General features: G+C 40.6%; 1 protein-coding gene across 5 annotated transcripts in view; it reads left to right on the forward strand.

Moving 5' to 3' along the window:
- MRTFA (myocardin related transcription factor A) overlaps positions 1 to 22,106 on the forward strand; it is a 199,946-nt gene that overhangs the window by 122,872 nt on the left and 54,968 nt on the right. Inside the window, exon 1 of one of the 5 annotated variants that reach the window (XM_032882929.1) lies at positions 18,317 to 18,767. The exons of the other annotated variants lie outside the window; for them this stretch is intronic. Within the exon in view, the coding sequence (XP_032738820.1) occupies positions 18,638 to 18,767 (130 nt within the window). The 5' untranslated portion in view covers positions 18,317 to 18,637. Of the gene's footprint in view, positions 1 to 18,316; positions 18,768 to 22,106 lie in introns of those variants that run through there. 5 annotated transcript variants of the gene reach the window in all.

A 22,106-nucleotide genomic window follows, 5' to 3' on the forward strand; every position in this document is an offset into this window, starting at 1 on the left:
AGAGGGTCATCTTTTTTTTGTACCAGCTCTTCCTCTCCCTCATTCATTTTGAGAAAAGTCATTCTCAATTTTTGTGAAATGTCGAGCTATATAAACTAGGGAGAGTATTCTATGCCTGTCACTGGGTATGTGTCTGTCTGGGGTTGAACCAAAAATTTTTTCCTGTTTCAAGTAAGGAGCTAGTACGTATTTGGGAGCACTGTATGGTTCAGCTCATTAGTTAGAGACTTAAATGTTTTCTTTTAAATATACTAGTTTTGTCTCAGGCTTTGGAAGATCATTGTGGCATATTTAAGTCAAAGGACTTAACAGTTTTCATTAAAATGGCAGGTGTTCATTTTGAAATTTAATAGCTCAAGCTCAAACCAAGAGTGTTAGTGTCTCTGTGCTTTGTTCCCTGCCCACTGCTTTCTTCCCTCCTGCATCTCAGAGTACTTTCAAGGTGAAGATTGACAGTTTTCGGGGAGATATATGGTGCTCCGGAAAGCTCTTGGCTTAGTGTCTCAGTCTCACAAATTGTTTTCATAAAGACGTCAGACAGTTTTAAACTTGGTATGCTGGTAGTGGGATTAAACTTCCACAAACAAACTTTATTTCTTGGAAAACTTCCCTTTCTTCTGATTTCTTTTCTTTTGTTACTTGAAGCTTTCTAAATTGTCTTTGTTCGTTGGAGGTGCTTAAAATTTTCTTTTTCTAGTAAAAGATTTAGAAATTTAGGTTCAGAAAACTTACAGTTTAACAAATGCTCTTGTAAACTATTCATGAAAAAGATGGGTCGTTAAAGTTTACAAATTACTTTTAAGATGCAGATTGCTAAGTGGTGGTGTTATATGTTTGAGTTTCTTGGCCTTTCAGGATGTCATCCTTTCGGCCCGTAGCTAAATATCAAGAGGCTACATGTTCAACCATAGAACATTAGCCTCTGCCAACATTACATCAGCTCCACAAAACCTCATTGGCTAATTATCCCCTGGGACTAGGACATGGATTTGGCAGCTTGTGAAAGCTGCTTTTTCCAATTTCTCCCTTCCTGGCTGTGACATATCCCAAAGGAATGAAGTTGAGAAATAATCATCTTCTTTTGAAAGCTCTCAGCCTCTCATTCCCACAGTGGTTCTCATGGTCAGGGATAGAAGATCCCTTCTTCCACTTGAGGACTTCTTGTTGCTGATGATGTATTCTTTAAGTAGTGACCATAGCACCCTGAATGAGCTGTGGAAGGTTGGTGGCAAGGAGCCTTATGCTCCTTGAAGTGTGTTTCTGGGTGGTTGTGTCTACATTGATCCTAGTGCTTTTACTGAGATCCTCTTATATTACCAAAATTACAGAAGCTGGAAGTCTAGGATTGAGAAGTCTATGTGGTCATCATCAGTTTCAGTTGACACATGGTATAAAGAATTAGTATTGACATTTAAGATCTCCTTTCATGAAGATTCATAAAGTAACTTTCTTGAGGGCAACCTTAGTAAGAACTCTCTGACCTCCTCTTAGTGTCTTTTAGCCTAATTTTTTTTTTATCGTTAAAATAAAGATGTAGTACTTGCTTTATTTTCCACAGAAGGTGTCGTAAGGATGGAATGAAATAACATGTGTACATTTTCCCCAAGATCACCAGCTGAGCTGCTAGTTAGCCTATGCAGGAGGCCCATTTTAGGCTTCCTCTTACCCGACCTATCTTTACCATTTGACCCTATTTGATGTTCTCTCCTCATTCTGTGTTCAGGGTTCTTTGTGTAATCTTGGCTAACTTAGGCATAAAATATATTTTTGGGAAGAGTATTGTGTACCACACAGTCGTAAGAAGAAATGAGCAGAAATGGAGTGAGACAGCATACAGAGAAGAACGTGTCATGGGACCAGTCTGCTGAGGACTCTCACCGGCTCTGCTCTCTGGACCTTCTCTGCTACTGTTGCTGTCCTGATGTCCCACAAACACTTGGTGCCACTGGCACTGCCACCAGTAGACATTTGCCACTGTGCCATGAATAATTTCTGGTTGTATTTTTGACCTTTGTGTCATTCCCCCAATTTTCAGAGTTCTAGATGGGAGGGTCTGTTTGGCCAGACTTGGGTCACATTTGTGAGCTAGAGGCCAAGATGCTGAGAGGGATGTTCCTCTTCAGCTTCTGTACTAGGAAGAGGGCCTGCCTTCCCCGATCTTGGAATTTCCCCCAAATAGGAAAGGTATTCAGATCCTGGGCAGGTAAACTATAGATACTGTTCTTTCTTCAGCTTGCCTTCTGCCTCTCTGTATACTATTCGGTCTCTTTGCAGTCTTCTCTTCTCCCTGTCCCTCAAATGTATTTTCCAGGATTAGTCCTTGACCCTTTTTTTCTCCTCAGTCTGCACATTCTCCCCAGCAGTCTCATCCCAGTATGTGGTTTCAGCTACCACTTACTCAGGATGTCTGCATCTGTATCTCTAACCCCAGCTTACTTCCTGGGCTCTGGGTTCATTTAATCCACTCATTCTTCCTACCTGGACATCTGGGTGACTCACATGTACTTCAGACTTTTACATATTAAAAGATGATGTCACCATTCCCCAAGACTACCCCTGCATCTCCTAACTTGGTGCCAGTTACCTAAGCAGAAAATTAGGAGTCATTCTCAATTCCTCTTTTCCTGTATTTCTCACATCTGTTTGGTCTCTTGAGTTCTGTAGATGCTAGTTCTGCTTTGACTTCTCATATTTTGTCTCACTCTCCATCAGACTCCCCTCGTTTCTCACTGTGGTTTCAGTAGCCTTCTGACTGGTCTCCCGGCCTGTCGTTGGACTCTTCGCAAACCTCTCCTGCATATAGCTGCCAACATGCTTTTTCTAATAATCACTTCGAATCATTTTTAATCTTCTCAGACGTCTTTCCTTCCTTCCTTTCTTTCTTTTCTTTTTTCTTTCCTTTTATTCCTTCCTTCATTCCTTCCCTCCCTCCCTCCTTCCTTCCTTCCTTTTTTTCTTTCTTTCTTCCTTTCTTCTGTAGGGTCCATGCGCAGTGTGGAGCCCAATACAGGCCTTGAACTCATGTCGCTGAGATCAAGACCTGAGCTGAAATCAAGAGTCGGACTCTTAACTGACTGAGCTACCCAGGCTCCCCTTCTTCCATTTCTTATGGGGTAAAATTTAAACTATTATATTCGTATCTTTGGCCTCTGACTAATTATTCAGTCATCTTCTGCCATTTCCAACTTCAGAGTCTCCGGCAATGCTGAACTGCTTTTAGTATCAAGACCATTCTGTGCTCTTTTAATTTTCTGTTCCTTTGCATATAATCTTCCCTCTGCCTTGACCATTCCTTTTTCTGCTTGCCAGCCTACCAGCTGTTCCTCTTTCAAGTCCCAGCAAGGGCTGCCTCTTCTGAGATGCATGTGGTCTTTCATTCCCAGACAGACTGACGTGCTCCTTCAACTATGTTCTCCCTGTATCTAGTACAGATCATCAAAGTGACTATTACCTAGTTATTCCTAGTGGGTCTCATCATTAGAAATAAGTTCCTTGAATGCAGGGGTGGTGTCTTAATTCTATATCCCCAGTTCCTGGCACACAGCAGGTATAAGATAGTTTTTATTTAAGAACTAAATGCATGAAAGCACTTTGAGAAGTAAAGCACTGTAGGGGTGCCTGTAGGCCTTTGGCTCAGGTCATTGTCCCAGGGTCCCGAGTTCAAGCCTCACATCGGGTTCCCTGCTCTGTGGGAAGCCTACTTCTTCTCCCTCTTGTGCTCCCCCTGCTTGTGTTCCTATTCTCGCTCTCTGTCAAGTAAATAAATAAAATCTTAAAAAACAAAACAAAACAAAAAGTAAAGCACTGTACAAATGTTAACAGTATTTTCATCATTGGCATTTTCTTATAAGGATTAGACCTTTTTTTTTTTTTTTTTAAATTTTTAAAGTAGGCTCCACCCCCAGTGCAGAGCTCAGGGAGCTTGAACTCACAACCCTGAGATTGAAACCTGACCTGAAATCAAGAGTTGGATGCTTCATCAGCTGAGCCATCCAGGCGCCCAAGGATTAGACCCTTTTTAACTCTAAAGTTCTATGATCTATAAATCAGTTCTGTTTTTATTTCATTCTTTTATCTCTGCAGGTGGCCAGAGGTCCAAGAGCCCTATTAGCCCCTCAGATGAGCTTGCCTTCTCTATGATCAGCCCCATAGTCCTTTCCCAAGTGTTCTTTTCTTAGTTTTCCCCGCCTTCTACCTAATATACATTTGAATCCTGAATGATAACTTGTGTCAAGTAGGACTCCATTTCCTTACCCTACACCACCAATTCAGTCACTTTGCTTTAGCTGCTCTAGTTATCGTAAGTTATATCATGACCGGAAATGTACACATCATTAATATTCTGGAGATTCCCTAGAGAACCTCTAGGTTTATCTATTGATCTGGCTGGACTGATGGCTCTGTGGTTGCCTTTTCTCCCACCCCACAGCTCTCATCCCAGTTCTGTGCTCCTCCTGGGGGGCCTTAGCGGAGCAGACAGTATAGAGTTTAACTTATACTTCATTTTTTTTTCAGGACTTGGCACTGCCTCTTGATTTACTGCACTGGGAAGAATAAGTTCTGATTTTTTTTTTTCTTGTTCCTCCCTCTGAGGGAGCCTGCGTCATTGAGAAATGTTTAACCTCATGGCCTTGACTGAGGCTGGAAATTTGCCTAAGGGAACTTGAAGCAGGCAGTGTTTTTACTCAGATTCCCCCTTATGGGGAGGGGGATTTCAGCAGAGCCTGCCAAAAGAGGAAGACATTGGGAAATTTTTTTAGTAGCAAAACCGTTGCCATTAGTTTATTAAAAGTATTTGAAGAGTTTTCAGGAGATAAGCTCAGGCATTTTAAAATCCTTCTGGGAGAAAACTGTACCTTCTACCAGGTATAAACAAAAATTCAGGCTGAGAAACTTAGCTTTTCAGTTGTGGATATGTTGTTATAAGAAAATTTGACCAGTTGGATGAGAAAGAGAAGCAAACCAAAAAGAATTTTAATTCAGAAACTCTCACTTAGGGAAAATAGCTGTAGGCTGAGGCAAATCTCTATGGACTACAGGAAGAATTTGGCTTTTTATCAATTCTGAATTATCCTAATAGTAGATCATCACAGGGGTTTTCTTTGGCAAACTTCTCTTTCAAAATTCTTATTGGTATTGTCACTGTGTTCTATTTACAAAAGCATTTTGTTGATACAAATAAGATATTTGCCCAGTTAAGAGTTAGAATAGTTGATCTTTTGTATCCAAACAATGATCTCCCTATTAGGAGAAGGTGTGAACCAGCAAATGTTTAGAATATGACTACCTCTGCTTATTTTTATCTTTGTGTCACAGATGAGGAAAAGTTATACAGTTGTTTGCCAGTATGGAATGATAAGCTGAGCAGACTCTGGGCCCTGACAAGAGAAGAATTGTGCAGTTAGACCATTTGTGGCAGCTTTGCAACTTCCTGAAAAATTGGAAACAAGTACACAGTACTTAATCCAAATACAGGCGTTCCTCCCACCCTGAAAGATAGTTGGACTCTTCCAGCAGGGGCTGTGCAGTGGCTTTCCTGTTAGCATGGATGATTGAGGGTTGATAATATGTGTGACTAGTGTGAGACTTTAACTTTAATCAGCAAGTATTAATTGTTGATCATATATTTAGCACTCTGATGGGTACTCTTGGGGGATTCCCAAGAAGTGGAAGGAATGATTCAGAAACTCAGGAAATTTATATGCTTATTGGAGGTACGGGGGTTAGAGAAGATTATTAAGTTCTTAAGAAAAAAGATGTCAGTGAGCTTAAGGAAACTTCACAGTGGAGGTGAGATTAAGGCTGGACCTTAGGGGGAAGAGTGCAGTTTGAATAGGCAAGAGGAGTCAGAGGAGGAAAGGGTTAATCAGATGGTATTCAGATAGGAGGAGTATCCTAAGACAGAATGTGGAAACTAGACTAGGCACGGTATGTGAGGAAGAGTAAAGTTTTCACTTGATTCGAAAAGGAGCTATAGGGTAGTTGCAAGAGAAGATTGGGTTGAATAGGTAACAAGGAGCTGGATTATTGAGGGCCCTGGATGTTAAATCACAGAGTTTGTCCTTCACCAGGACATAGTGGGGGTCATTTTAAGCTCCTGAGTAATTATTTATCAATCTGTTTCTTTCCATAATTACTTTTAAATTGGCATTTTAATTGAGATAATTGTTGATTTATAGGCAGTTGTAAGAATTAATAGTCATCCCTTGTACACAATATTTTAAGTGCTAAGTTTGTAATAGTCACTTCAGAGTTCTTACCAATGTATAAGATAACCTGCTTTTCTTTTTTCTTTTTTAAGATTTTGTTTATTTGAGAGAGAGAATGAGAGAAAGAGCGAGTATTAGATGGAGGAGATCAAAGGGAGAAGCAGACTTCCCGCCAAGCAGGGATCCCAATGCAGGATTCGATCCTGGGACTCCAGGATCATGACCTGAGCTGAAGGCAGTCGCTTAACGAACTGAGCCACCCAGGCACCCCAATAACCTGCTTTTCACAAGCATACAGAAAAATGATATGTATATATGTGCTTTTTAATAGCTATATGACAAAATATGATGCATAAAACTTGTGTGGTATGAGCAGAGTTCTTAAGAGAAACAATGAGTGACTTTTGCAAGGTGATTAGGAAAGGCTTCATGGTGCTGGTGCCATATGGAATTGTTCCTCGGCCCCTCGTGTGTTGCAGGGTGTGGGCCAGATGCTAGGGATACAGAGTGAACAAGACAGACATGGTCTGTGTCCTTGTGCAGCCTGAAACTTACTGGTGAGAACAGACAAGTAACCATAATAAAGCAGAACGAGGGTTATACTGGGAAATTCAGAGTGCCATGGGAGAACAGGGCAGGGTCATCCAAACAGTGCTGGGGAACATCACAGAAAGAAAGGCCTTGCAAAGGGTGGGATGTTTACACTGTGACCTGAAGGATGTTCTAGCACAAAGAGAGATGTGAAGGCCTGGAGGTGTCAGGTGAAATAGTGCATTTGAGGAGCTGAGGGACTTTTGTTACAATTGGTATGGAGAACATAGGATCATGGATGTGAGTGAGGGCTCGGTAGCCTAACTGCCTGGGTTTACATCTTGGCCTTACCAATTACTAGTTGCCCTTGGACAGTTACTTCTCTGTGCTTCAGTTTCCCCATCTGAAAATAGACATAACTCCTACCTCAATTTGGGAGTAAATTATTTAGGATATATAACGCCCTTAGATTAGTGCCCGGCACACAGCGGGGCATACAGCAGGGCACACAGCAGGTGCTCGATACATGTTAGCTGTTACTGCTACTTCCATGACTGTAGCAATTAAATTTGAGAAGATAAGTGGTAAGAACTAACTTTGAGATTCAAGGGGGTCTTAAAAGCCATGTTAGGAGTTCTGACTTTATCCTAAGAGTGGGAGGTCACTAAAGGGTTTGGAGTAGAGATGTGGCATTAGATTTGCAGTTTAGAAAGATGATTCTGGTTTTAGTGTAGAAGATAAATTGAAGGAGGCTAGGAAAGGGAGCAGGGAGACCAAATAAGAGGCAGTTGCAGAAGTGCAGGTGAGAGGTGGCTGTCATGAGGGAATGGTTAGATTGAAAAGACATTTGTTCCTCCAGTCATTTGACACCTAATTATTGAATGCTTACTGTGTGCCGGGGAGACCTCTCAATTCTGCACGTAGAGTTCTCGTGGAGTTCTATTCTTAAGGGAGGTCAGTAACGACAAGCAAATGTATAACGTATTATTAGGAATGATGTGTGTTATTAGGAAAAATAAAGCAGGAGGGGTGCCTGGCTGGCTTACTTGGTGGAGCGGGCGACTCTATCTCAGGTTGTAGGTTCAAGCCCCATATTGGGTGTAGAGATTACTTTAAAAAAAAAAAAAAAAAGGATCTTAGAGAGGGAGACAAACCATAAGCGACTCTTAACTGTAGAAAACAAACTGAGGGTTGCTGGAGGGGAGGTGAGTGGGGGACGGGGTAACTGGGTGATGGGTGTTGAAGAGGGCACTTAAAGTAATGAGTATTGGGTATTGTCCCCAACTGATGAATCACTAAATTCTACCCCTAAAACTAATATACAGTCTATGTTAATAAAAAATAAATGAAATAAAATCTTAGAAGGGGAAGAGACATGGGTGGTGAGAGTCTAATAAGGACGGTGGGGGAATGAATATGAAGGAGGAATATATGTACCCTAAGGACAGAGACCTTATGCACCTAGAATCCCTCTGAGCAGTGTCTGGCACATAGTGGATGCTCAGTGAATACTTATTGAATGGATTGATGGTCAGACAGAATTTAAAATGAATGTACAGGTAAATCATTCATTCTTCCAAACAAGCCGGACATCTAGGAAGGGGAGAGAAAGTTGTGGGTAAGCTTCCTAACTAGCATCTTTATTTCTCGTGAAAGGATAAGAAGAGACACTCTGGAGCAGTTACACTATTAGGTTCAAATTTTGGCTTTGCCGTCTGCGAGATCTGTGACCTTAGCCAAGTTACTTATCTTCTCGGTGCCTCGGTTTCTTTATCTGAAAAGTGGGAACGACAGTAGTACCTACCTCATTGCCTCACTGCAGGGTGTCTCAGCCTGAGCACTAGTGACATTTGCGGTGTTGTCTGGGGCGGTCCTCGTTGCAGCGTATTTAGCAGAATTACCTGGTGCTGCCTCCTAGATGCCAGTAGCTACTTTCCAGCTGTAACAAGCAGAAGTGTCTCCAGCTACTGCCATTTGTCCCCTTGGGGGCAAAATTGCCCTGGGTTAAGAACCACTGGGCTTTTGTGAGGGTTAAAGGCATTGATACGTGTAGAGCACACAGAATGGTATCCGGCACATGAACTGTTGTTAACTTGAGCATAATGGCTTCTAGGAAAGAGTGTTTCTCCTAGCAGCGGCTGAGGACACTTTCAACTCCCATTTGATTAGTAAGAGAAACTTAAGGCACAGTTGCTGATGGAGTGTGAAAAAATGGTTTTATCTATTCCCAATAAGATTTATTTCTGCACACTGCCACTTTCTGTGGATCTTCTGATATATCTCAATTGGAAGTTTATTTAAGGTGGAGGAACATTCGTGATAGTTTTTTCTATACTAACTGGGGTTTGGGGACACGTGTTTGTACCTAAGAGTATGCTTCTCTTCGGGTGCGTGGTAGGTTTCAACAAAGTGCTGATGGAGGCCAACATCTATTCTAGTCCGAACTCACCAACCATAATAATGTGATCGGTATTTACTGTATTTGGCCACTAAAGAACTGAAACAATAGTGTACTCAACAGTGTTTCATGGTTATATTTTATAAAGTAAATTTTTGTTGTGTATTACTTGTGCTTGCTGGTAGCTGGTGCAGTGCATTAGCTGTTTGCAAGTGGTGCTTACCGCGGGAAGCTGTGAAGGTGGTGATAGCTGGGGGGTTCTGCTTACTGTGTAAAAACCATCACCTAACAAATGCAGCAATCAGAATGAGGTAATTGGATAAATTCTTTAAAGTCATGATTCATCACTCTCCATTTAGGGGATTATTATTATTTTTAAAATTGGCTTAAGTCCTTATACCTCAATCTACGTGTAAACAATTTTACATAGATGCATAAATCTGAAAATTTGCATCCTTATTTTTTAAGTGCAGACTTTTTCCCTTAGCATTCCCTCACTTCTTCGCCATTCCCTGCACACTGGTGAATCTTTACCCCCAAACCATGTAAACAACCTAGTGTATATCCTTCCATATTTTTCTCTGCACACACATAATCCTATTACAGATCCATATGCACATACAAATACACACAGTGTTTTTTTCTTTTATTGCTATTGATTTGTTTTTAAATGAAATTACATGCCTTTTTTTTACCTTTTATTATTCTCACTCAACAATACTTCATGAGATCCTACATCATCTGATATAGCTCATATTAGTTCTTTTAAATGACTATATGTTAGTTATGGATAATATATTCATTTTACTTCTTTCCTCTTTTGCTGTGATGAAAAACACTGCAATAAACTTCTTTTTTACATATGCTTTATGTATGTAGTTCTGTCGTGCATTTTCTTAGGCATTGAACTGATGAGTTAGGGAGAACATGTATTTTCAAGTTCATCATAAGCCGTAGCCAAATTACTTTTTTTTTTTTTAAAGATTTTATTTATTTGACAGACAGAGATCACAAGTAGGCAGAGAGGCAGGCAGAGATAGAGAGGGGAAGCAGGCTCCCCACTGAACAGAGAGCCCGACGCGGGGCTCGATCCCAGGACCCTGAGATCATGACGTGAGCTGAAGGCAGAGGCTTAACCCACTGAGCCACCCAGGTGGCCCTTTAATTAGGATTCTGAACAAGTTTGCTGAATAAGCCATATGAAAACTTTTTGGATACTGTAGCCACATCTTGAAATGCTGGAGAGATGTGGATTGTGAGGGATCAGGGGCAAATGCAGTAGTTTGTTCACAGTGAAAAGCTGGTATTCAGGTGTTAAGGCATCTATTAATATGAAAATGTTGCATAAAACTGAGTTTTGCTGGAAAATATGTCTTTGCATCTGTGCAAAACCTTCTTCGCCAGATCCTTGGCAAATTGCCATGTAGCAAAGATCACTTTCTGTGGAAGTTTATCACAATGGTAAGGAGATCACATTCAAGAAGGGTTACATTTTATGGACCGTATTTAACCAGAAAATTGATGCCAGAGTACACTTTAATGCAGTACAGTTCATATTATGAATAACTTTTCTTAGCCTTATAACTAGTCATAATTCTAACAGTATTATAACTACCCCATATTGACTAACACCCTTCTTCCCCAGTAGTCGGTACTTTAGTTATCTCATTTAACGGCAATCCTGCGTGGTAAGTACTTTGAGAGAAACTGGAACCTCGTTTTAAGTGCTGGAGGTAGGGGTCACACCTTTGACTTCAAAGTACCTCCCTACTAATACTATGCAGCCTCTCAATTAGATACAGTATGGATGAGCTGGGATAAGACTCATGGATAATTTTTAAGCTTTATTGTAACATAAATATAGACCATTACAGGCTAGGCATTACAGTACCTAGGGATTAATTGAATTAATTGAATATGATCTTTTTCCACATCCCTTCCGCTAGACTCTGACAATGAAATAATATTACCAAATGTTTAATAATTGGTGAGCATTGGTTGAAAGATAGTAGACTGGAAGCTCTGGATATTTGATAATGTTTATTGAGTATCCAGTGGGTAGAGCCCTATGGTAGGTAGAGCCCTATTTTGTGGCAAAATAAGAAAAGAAAGAAGATACTAATCCTTTTCTTCAAATAGCTTAGCATTCAGTTGGGGATAGATGTTGTCATGCTATAAAATAAAAGAAAATTTTATGCTGAAAGTATAGCAGGTGAAGTGACCAGAGTTTTTTGAGGTTAATTAGGGAAAGTTTCTTGGAAAAGTTAAGTTTTGAGCCAGGGTTTTAAGATGATGGACTTGAACAGGTGGCAGATCTGTGTTTCTTAAAAGATATTATACTCAGTCAATTCCAAGTTCGAATATGTCATAATTTTAAAAAGAGGGGAATGTCCTTTATCACACATCTTGTACTTCTAAATTGAAGATTCTGTTTGACCAGACTCTTTTCTAAGGTTTTCCTTACTTAAGTGACTGCTTTGCTGTGCTTCCCCTTGTCATTTTGATTATGTAAATTTGTGGGAATGAAGTTTAAATACAGGATCTGGGTTCAGAAAATAATTTTTGGTTCTCTGTTGCTTTTCATAAAAATAAAAGGGTTAAAGATCATTTTAATTGTTTCTCACCATTTACCTAGTTTTATTAATTGAAAAGTTACTGTTTCCTAATAGAAAGGCTGATGTGTTGCTATGTTCAGAAGCATGGCCTGAATTCTGAGCAGATGCAGCATTTATCCTGAGATTATCTGAGAATTTGAGACCTAAGAAATCTGAGAAATCTAAATTAATCTTTTAAAATTACAAAGCAAGTGGTGGTCATTTTTTAAATTTTTAAATCAATTTTCAATTATAAAATGTTTGTGTTTTCTTTTTTTTTTTTTTTTTTTTACGATTTTATTTATTTGGCAGAAAGACAGCAAGAGAGGGAACACAAACTGGGGAAGTGGGAGAGGGAGAAGCAAGAAGCAGGCTTCCCACTGAGCAGGAAACCCGATGTGGGGCTCCATCCCAGGACTCCGGGATCATGAGCTGAAGGCAGCCGCTTAATGACTGAGCCACCCAGGCACCCCGAGTATATTTGTTTTCTTAAATATTGAACTTTTACAAAGAAGGCTCATTATCCCCAGTCCAACTTTGAGTTCTTCACCATTTACATTTAAAGCTATGAAATGTATTATTTTTATCTAAATTTCACTGAATCTTTACAGTGGGCCTCTGCAGCTTTAGATGTTTTATTTTTTAAGAAAAGTGTCCTGGGAAATGTTGGTACCTTCTCTGTAGTACAGTCTTGATCAAAAAAATTGGTGGGGGGCACCTGGGTGGCTCAGTTGGCTGAGCATCTTTTTTTTTTTTTTTTTTTTTTTTTTTAAAGATTCACTTATTTATTCGAGATAGAGTGAGTTGGGGTGGAGAGGATCAGAGAGATAGGGAGAGAGAGAATATCAAGCAGACTCTGCTGAGCATGGAGCCCGCCATGGGGCTCAATCCCAGAACCCTGAGATCATGACTACGCTGAAACCGGTGTCAGACACTTAACCAACTGAGCCACCCAGGTGCCCTGAGCATCCAACTCTTGATCTCCACTCAAGACCTGATCTTAGGGTTGTGAGTTTAAGCCCTGCATTGGGCTCCATACTGGCTCTGGAGCCTACTTTAAAAAAAATTTGTTGTTGTTGTTGTTGTTGTTGAATAGTATCAGAGTCTCAAGACGTGTGACAAAGGACATCACTTTTTAAAAAATTAAGAACCGTTCCATAGGAACCAAGTCTCTGAGTACATTTTAGGGAGCTCAATAAACTCATTATCTTAAAGGGCCAAAACTTGTTGGCAGATTCCCAGATTGCAGACACTGTGTAGGTAAGTGGCTCTCCTGCTTGTACTGTTTTGAGATTGGAGCTTTTGTGTATTATGTGAACTAGAGCATTGATGTCTGTGAAGCACCATGTGTGACCCTGGTGAGCAAGTGACTGCTGGGCAAACCGATTTCTAGGGAGACTGTCTCGATTGGCAGGAAAATTAGCCTGCAGTACTCTTGCTTCAGAGGAGATGAATGAGGGGAGACAGCCATATGCTAGAGGAGTTCTAGCAGCTTTCAGCTTTGAGTTTCTGATTTTGTTGCTGGTGCATGATGTGGAGAGAGCTTATTTGGCAGGTTACACCTGGATCACAGAAAAAGAGCAAACGGTAGTGTGTTCTGGACCTATCACAAGCAGCCACAGGGAAGCCCTGACAAACAGATCTCTTCATTAGCTCAGCTTTCCTGCACCTACAAGGAAGAACCTGTCTTTGTGTTTTCCTTAGGTTCTTCTTGCCAGTACACAGTACGAGGCACCTTTAAGCAGAGTGGAGCATAGCAGGGGAGCTTGGGTGGCTCAGACGTTTCACGAGCTGCCAGCTTGCCTTGGGCACTGATGACAGGAGGGAGAGTGAAGGGGAGTAACAGGGTGTCCTCTGTGGGATTAGGTAGGCAGAAAGATCCTGGGGTTCCCTGGTAGCATGAAGATTCTCTACAGAGACTGGTTGTACACTAATAAGAGAAAGATGTGAAAGTATGGTGTTCTTTTGCTTATAGGCATAGACTTTACTTACGTATAAGAAATTATAGACTTGAAAAACCGTACTTGAAAATCGTACCCAGCTTCTCCTCTGCTTCTTAAATCTTCTGTTTGGAATGAAGTATCACTGCTTGGTTTCATTGCGAAAGGAACTTTATAGGGGGCAGTTTAAATAGGATCATATTGACTCTTAAGCTCTAATATCACACAGACATTTTCTTTTTGTGTGCTATGTTCTGCTTTTAAAATCTTAAAATGACCACTCTAGTTCTGGAAGTCATCTTTAAGAAATAAACATTTTTAAAAAGTAAAGTATTTTTGAGTACATGTGATTATAGGGAGGCAGCAGTTGAGAAACTAATCGCTTTCCTGAAAGACAGGATTACTAAAAGGTGCAGCCAGGAGAAGACTCTCTTTCCATGCTAGTTTGTCTGTTTTATAAAGTTGGCTTGCAGTAAAGCGTCGGTCTGCAGTGCGCCTGGCACCCCTGCTCCGCGTTTGTGTTCAGACAGCGTGTCAGTACTCTGTGTTGTCTCCGTTCTTTAAATGACTCGTTGTTAGTCGGAGTCAGAATGAGGAATCCCAGAAGAGATTGTGACTGGCTCCCTATTTTGGGTGATGGTTTTTATTTAATTTCCTAGGTCATGTAATATAGGCAGATATTAACAGTTTGAGAAATCCTTTGGGAATGTTAGTTCCAAGCATGACACCTTTATGAGAAAACAGTTGTGAATTCACTAAAATGTAAATTCAGTAATGTTAAATACACCTTTATACCTTACTCCCCCTGTTTTCTACCTCGTTAGTATATTTGTGTCTATATAGTGGGAGATCTTGAGCTGTCCCAAGATAGAAAATCAAAATTAGTAAAAGGAACCACTTCCGGAACATTTTCTGGGTGGCTAATATACTGATTATTGCTTGTTTCATTAAATTCATCCTAAACCATAATAATTTGATGGTGTTATGCCCATTTTTAGGTGAGATGAAAGCTAAGTGAGGTTAAGTGACTTACCCAAACTCAGACTGGAGGTAGATGGTAAGAGCAAGAATTTATACAAAGGTTTTTCCAGTTCCAAGTCAGAGTTCTCAGTTGCTATAGCACATTGCCCCGTCCTGCTTCTGAGAGGTAGAAGATCGCAGTGGGTCCTGGGTAGAAGAAAAAGTGAATCTGGTGCTCTTGCTTTCTCTCTGTGTCTCCCTTCTTCCTCAGCACCAAGCATATGTAGAGCACACAATAGCTATTTACTGAATAAACAAGGATATTCAATTAACCATGGAATATGGAAGTGAACTGACTTCTTTTGTTTGTAAAATTTTGTAAGTGTATAGCTATATTTCTGACTATAGTAAAGTACGTCTTAGACTCACGTTTGCCAGGTTTCTTTGTTGCATATATAGACATTTGAATAAGAATAAACGATTCACGGTTCCATGTGATTTCTGGAAGTCATCAACAGTCTGAGTACCCGTTTCCCTCTTCCTGACCAGCCTCCCCCTGCTGGGATTGGCCCTCTTTGTTTCCATACTGCTGTCAAAATGCCCTTTCTCTGTTTCTTTTCTCTCTATCCTCTGTTCCCCAAGATATTGTTATTTTCACACCCTTTGCTTTTGTGTGTTCTTCTCCCTTTGGTTGCAGGTCTCTTCCCCATAGTTTGACTTTTTTTTCCCCTTTTAATCCAGCCAGGTCTCAGGTCAGGTGTCTTCTCTAACTCCTCCAAACCCAGCTACGTCTTCTTTTTGAGTTCCCATCAGAGCATGTATCATGCTGACAGATTGTATGATTGAGTACAAGTCTGTCTCTGTTTACGAGCCTGTTGTAAGCCCCATGAGGGCAGGGGCTTGGCCATTTCATCTGTGTCACACAGCCTGGCACATGGTAGGCAGACAGTAAATATGGAAAGAAAAATGAAACAAAATAAAGTGTGTAGCTTGCCCAGTCCCACCATAAATCTTAGAGAACCATTCCATTTTAGGGATGGAGGACACCCTATCTGCTCTAGCCCCTCCTTTTTAGAGATGAAGGTGACACCTTGAGGTTATACAATGAAGTAATTAGCACAGCTGAAAAACAGAACTGCTGAGTCCCAGCCCAGTGTTCTTTCTTTCGTTTTGAAAAGATGGTTTTTTGAGGAAAAAAATTTTTTAAAATTTATTACAAAGGCAATAGTTGTTTAATGTAGAATATTTGGAAGATACAGAAAAACAGAAGGAAGAAAATAAAATCAGCATATTCCCAACACGCAGTTGGTAACTATCCTTCCAGTCACTTCTGTGCACAGTGACGTGTATGTATGCGTTACATAATTGGGTGATGACAACAGCTGGCATGTAGTGAATGCTTGGGGGATAGGCACTGTTCTAAGTGCCATATATGTGTCGACTCATTTATAACAGCAGCACTATGAGGTAAATACTATTATCCCCACTTTACAGATGAGGAAATGGAGGCACAGGCATGTTAAGGATCTCAGGTCACTCAGCTAGTAAGTGGTAGAGCCAAGATTTAAATCCTGGCTATCTAGTTCTAGAGCCTGTATTCCTAACTGCTATTCCATTCTGCCTCTATGCATGTTATTTCGCAATCTGCTTTCTTTTAAAAATTGGGATCAGTTTATAGGCAGTAAAAGTAATCCCTTTACAGGTACAGTTCACTGAGTTTTGATAAAAGGTAAGCCACCACCGGGGCGCCTGGGTGGCTCAGTGGGTTAATTAAGCCTCTGCCTTCAGCTCAGGTCATGGTCTCAGGGACCTGGGATTGGGCCCCGCATCGGGCTCTCTGCTCAGCATGGAGCCTGCTTCCCTTCCTGCCTGCCTCTCTGCCTACTTGTGATCGCTCTCTCTCTGTCAAATAAATAAATAAAAATCTTAAAAAAAAAAACAAAAAACCCACCACCATAATCAAGATACAGGGAATAGGTCCATCAAGAAGTTCCATCATGCCTTTTTGTAGACAGTCTCCTCCCCCATCCCCAGCCTGGTACCCACTGATTTTATTACTGCCCTTATAGTTTTGTCTTTTCCTGAATTTCGTATAAGTGCCATCATTCAGTGTTGTAGCCTTTTGCATTTGCCTTCTTTCACTTAGTGTAATGCTTTTGAGGTTCGTACATGTTGTTGTCATGTGTTGCCTCACTGTTAGTACATTCCTTCATATGGATGTACCACCATTTTTTATTCCGTTCATAAGCTGAAGGACATTTCGGTTGTTTCTCATTTTTGGCCATTAAAATAAGGCTGCTATGAATATTCATGGACAGCTCCATATGTGGACATATATTTTCATTTCCCTTTGTGTAAGTACTCAAGGATGGGATTACTGAGTTGTATGGTAAATCCATGTTTAAGTTTGTAAGAGACTTCCAGACTGTTTTCCCAGATCATCATTTTGTATTCTCCCAGTAATGTCTGAGAGTTTCAATTGCTCCTCATCCTCACCAACAAATTCTTTATTGGTAGTGTTTGTTTTCTGACATTGGCCAAATTATTATCTTCACATGGTCTTTTGGGGGAAAAGGTGTTGCTTATGTTAAGGCTTTCTGATATGTTTTTTCTTTTTCTTTCCTTTCCATATTACAAATATTTATTGAACATCTTACAGTGCAAGGGGATGGATGAGTATGAGCAACTCTTACCTCAAAGACCCCTGGTTGGCCCTGTGGGTAGGGGCCGTGGCAGAGGATAAAGACACCTGTTCTACCCTAGAACAGATTGCTTCACTAGAGGTTTTTGCTTCCATGCCTCTACGTTTTATGCCTTGCTTAGCTTTCAAGTGCTGGGGAATCTTGTGGGGAGAAGAAAATGGTGGCCCATCTGGCCCTAGCTGTGCCGTCCACCTTACTGACCACCTTAGGGGAAAATGCCCATGAGTGTCAGGATGGCAGCTCTTCCCATAATTAGCTGTGTAGGTTTTTCAGTTTAGTCTGTTGGTGTAGCTGCCCTGATTTTCTACCCAGTGATCTGAATGATGGGGTTATGACATCTAAGTAGTAGAATCAAATGGTGAGCTGAGTTGAGACGGATAAGGGTGTGAATCTCACATTTTTGCCATTGCAGTATATTGTCTCTGACACTAGCTACCATCTTAAGAGCCTTTATTAATTTTTTTGTAAGTGAAAAAGTCAAATATGTACTGAGCTGTATCTTTTTTTAGAGACTTTGTCGCTAAAATATCTGCAAATTGCCACGAAGTGTCTGTTCACTCATTTATTTGTTCATTGAGCACATTTGCTAATTAACCGTTACGTTTATGGTAGTGCTTCTTGATGCTGTGATGTGGCTTATTTCAAAGTAAATTCTTCCCAAGTTTTTCCCTTGGTACTGCCCTTCCTCCCAATTTGGTATCTTTCATCTGTAAACATGTTAAAAACAAATGTCAAGTGAAATAAAGTAGTACAGTGTTACAGGTCCTTGTTCACTTTGGTGCAGACTTTGCACAGGAAGGGAGGGAGGCAGAGGAGAGAAGAGGGAACCTGGTCATGTGATACCACTTGTCTGGCAGAAGCCTTTGGTTCTGAGCAGAGAAACCAACTGTTTACTATTTTGGGTGAATGAGGTTGGTTGGTTGCTACGAGCATTTTCTCTAAGGGAACCCTCTTCTCTTCCAGCTCTACACATTGAAATCATCCCAGTCCTGCTTTTTGGCATTTGGGTAGAGGAGGGAGGTGTCTGTGTCGAGGCCCAGTGCTGACAGGAAGAAATGTTTTCCAGGAGACTTACTGATTCTGACCTTCTGCTGTCAATGCTTCTAATGCCCCGCTCCCTAAGTAAACTTGGGATCTAGCTGTTCTTATACCCTCAGCACTGCAGAAATGAAGTGCCCACTTTAAGCTAAAGAACAATGCTAATCAGATTTTCAGCAAATAATAAGTGGCCTCTTTAAGGAGTGAGGTAAGGAAGACAGGTTTATTGCAACACTGGCCTTTGGAGCCTCACATCTCCCCTAGCATGCTGGAGGAGAAGACCAAGAGTCATCAACCCACCTGCAGGATTCTGCCGCTCTCCTGGATTGTCCTGGAGCCCGGAAGGGACAGCTGCTCCGCAGTGCGACTGGCCCCTTACCACAGTTTTCGGGAAGGTTGGCATATTTATCCTGTCGGGATTTGCATGCTTTTGTTTCCTCCTTAATTCACTGTAGGCTTTTTATCTCGTCCCTGTTCCTCTGCAGCCCGCCAAGCTTTGACTCTGGGTAGTTTACTCTCCCAGAGTTTTTACTGAAGCTTGTTGAGCCCTCAGCAGGTAGACGACTGAGCATGATACCATAGGTACCATCACGACCTGATGGGGACAGTGTTTATGATGTTTATGATGTTTTTCTTGCTCCCTTCCTTCCGCCCTTGCACAGCTCACGTACTGAACCCAGATTGTGGAAGAAGGAAGAAAAAACTTTCTAAGGTGGGATTCTTCCCATTTGTGTGGGTCAAATACAGTGTTTTATTAGTGAAACATACTCTGGCCATAAATAGGGAGCTAGTGATGAGGACTTTAGTTTCTTTTGTTAAATACTGAAAGTGGATAGATAACCTCTGAGATCTCGTAACACTAAGATACCATAATTTAAAATAAAATAATATTTGGAAGGCTTTTTCTTTATACTTATACTGAATGTTAGTTTGGGTTGTTGGGGCTGGCCTTACCAATCTTTTTAATAATTGTAGAGTTATATTAGAATTACATCCACATGTATGAAAGATAGCAGGAAACTGTTTATTAGGTTAATATCCATGAAGGATTTTTCCTTTGTAAACATCCCTCTTTTATGTTTTAAAACTGCTGGGAAAATATTGTTTGGGAATAGAATGGACACATTTGAATTCTGCAAAAAAGTTCAGTAATTCTTTCAGGAAAAACTCTTGAGTTATGAAAAAATATGTGGCGGGAGTAGAGACTTCATTCAGATTCTAACAGATATGAATGGAGAAGAATTGTCAACATTTTCTCTCTCCTAGCTTGGGAAACTTCTCCACTATTGGTTATATAACTGCTACTTTTCTAAAAACTTAGACATTTCTTTTGATTTCTTAAGATCTCTTTGGGACTTTACTAACATTTGACAGGATGGTTTGAGCTTGTGGTATCAGCAGTGAATGAATCCACTGACGAGGAGATGAGTGATTATCAGTGCCCAGTTTGCAAAGAATGATTTAAAAAACGGACTGAGAGGCAGTTGATTTTTTTTTTAAGTATCTAAAAGTGTTATAATGTCAAACACCACAGTAACATTTCAGGGAAGGTTATTTGAAAGGGAGAGACAGTATGGCTTAGGACCTAAAGCTTTGGGATGCCACTGTTGACTTTTTGTGACCAGAAGATTATAGTGTTTCAGATTCCCAGTATGAATATTAAATAGCTTTGTTTCAAGTGTAGCAGTGTATAGGAAATAGAGATGCAGACTTGGCATAAGTAGGATCAGAATGGCAATTTTAGACAGCTAGCCAAAGCAATTGACTATATGTTTTTCTGATTTTATACTGTACTTGGAACTTTGTATCTAGAATTCTTTGTCTGTTGGATCTTGAGAGAACGCACATTAAGTTTTCTACCAGTACACATTGTTTTTTAAAAATGATTGTCATTTTATAAGCTGCACAGGAGAAATACATTGTGCATTAGATAGTGAAAGTATAAAGGATGTCCAGGATTACTCCTTTCTGGCTGAAGCAGGTGTTTGAGGGATGGAGACAGTTCTTCCTTCAGATACACAAAACTACCCAGTGGAAGTGACTCTTCTCAGTCTTGTATTTTATTATTATAGACAAATGCCTGATGATAATCTTTTCCTTCTTACATATTTTTCTTAGCTCTTTATTTTTCCTAAGTTAAAAAAAAAAAAAGGATTTTAAAAGGTGGCACACATTTCTCAAGAGAATTGTTTAGGACCATAGGAGGCTCTGTGTGATACTTTCCTGCTGTTTCAGTTGACAGCACAAGGATAGGGACCACACTTTAATTTACCCCTTATGGCATTAGGACCTGTGGTTTTCTTGACTTTGGCAAGGATCAGAACTGTATTTTTTTAGAAGCCTTGAAAGATTGATGTCTTGAAGTTTAATGCAGCTTTCTGGTACAGCACTGGCCAGTACTGTATCAGCACTGTCCAATACAGTAGCTACTTGCTGTATGTGGCTGTTGAGCCTTGAAATGTGGCTGGAGTGACTAAGAAACTGAATCTTTAGTTTTATTTAATTTTAACTGAATTTGAAGAGCACAAGTGGCAAGTGGCTACCATGTTGGATAGCATAATTTCAGACCCTTCACAGCCTGACCTTCACCTGCCTTTCTGGCTACCTTCTACTCCCCTTTCACAAACTTCATTCTCCATCTAAATTGGAATACATTAGTTATGTATATAACATATACATATAAGAACATATGCATATATGTTCTTAACCTTATAATATTTCCTACGTCTGGGTCTTGGCTCCTTGCTAGTTTTTGGGTTTTGTTCATACCTAGTGTATAAAGTCCTCCAGAGGAGGTTTATATGCTGCTGTTCCTACAAAGCTTGCCTGATACTTTTTGTACTCTAGTGATTTATTCTCTGCAAACTCATAGCACTTATAACACTGTCCTTGATTACAGTGATTTATTTCACATTTTTTATCCTATTATATTTATAAATTCCTTGAGGGGTTTAGTTTTTATGGTTGTATGTATGTAATTGGCTTACCCCTTTCTCTGTTTTCCCCCTTTTAAAGTGCTCATTAGTGAAGTGTGTTTATACAGAGTAGGTGGTTAATAATGCATCAGCTGAGTTAGTCTGCTGAGGGAACTGTGCTTCCTGGCACTAGAGGGCAGTATCATGCCCATAAGCAAAAATGTTCATCCTAAATGAGATACATTTTGAGCACTCCATCCTAATTGAGTTTTATTCAGTATCTCATATTAATAATTCTGGCCTTCAAAAGAAACTCTTATCCTTTTAAAAAATATTTTATCCAGGGGCGCCTGGGTGGCTCAGTGGGTTAAGCCGCTGCCTTCGGCTCAGGTCATGATCTCGAGTCCTGGGATCGAGCCCCGCATCGGGCTCTCTGCTCAGCAGGGAGCCTGCTTCCTCCTCTCTCTTTGCCTGCCTCTCTGCCTGCTTGTGATCTCTCTGTCAAATAAATAAATAAAATCTTAAAAAAAAATATTTTATCCATTCGAGAGAATGAGAGAGCGCACGCACGAGAGCACAAATGGGGGGGGGTGTACAGAGGGAGAGGCAGACTCCTTGCCAAGCAGGAAGCCCGACGTGGGGTTCTATCCCAGGACCCTGAGATCATGACCTGAGCCCAGGCAAACGCTTAACCGGCTGAACCACCCAGGCGCCCCTCAGGTCTTTAATTGTCAATGATATTAATAAATAACCTTTCCCTACAATTGTCTTGAATTCGATTTAGAATATGACCCTGGTCCAGGAGATTGGTGAGATTCT

The sequence above is a fragment of the Lontra canadensis genome, unplaced genomic scaffold (genome assembly GCF_010015895.1).
Source record: "Lontra canadensis isolate GAN:19392208 unplaced genomic scaffold, GSC_riverotter_1.0 scaffold84, whole genome shotgun sequence".
Taxonomy (NCBI): Eukaryota; Metazoa; Chordata; class Mammalia; order Carnivora; family Mustelidae; genus Lontra; species Lontra canadensis.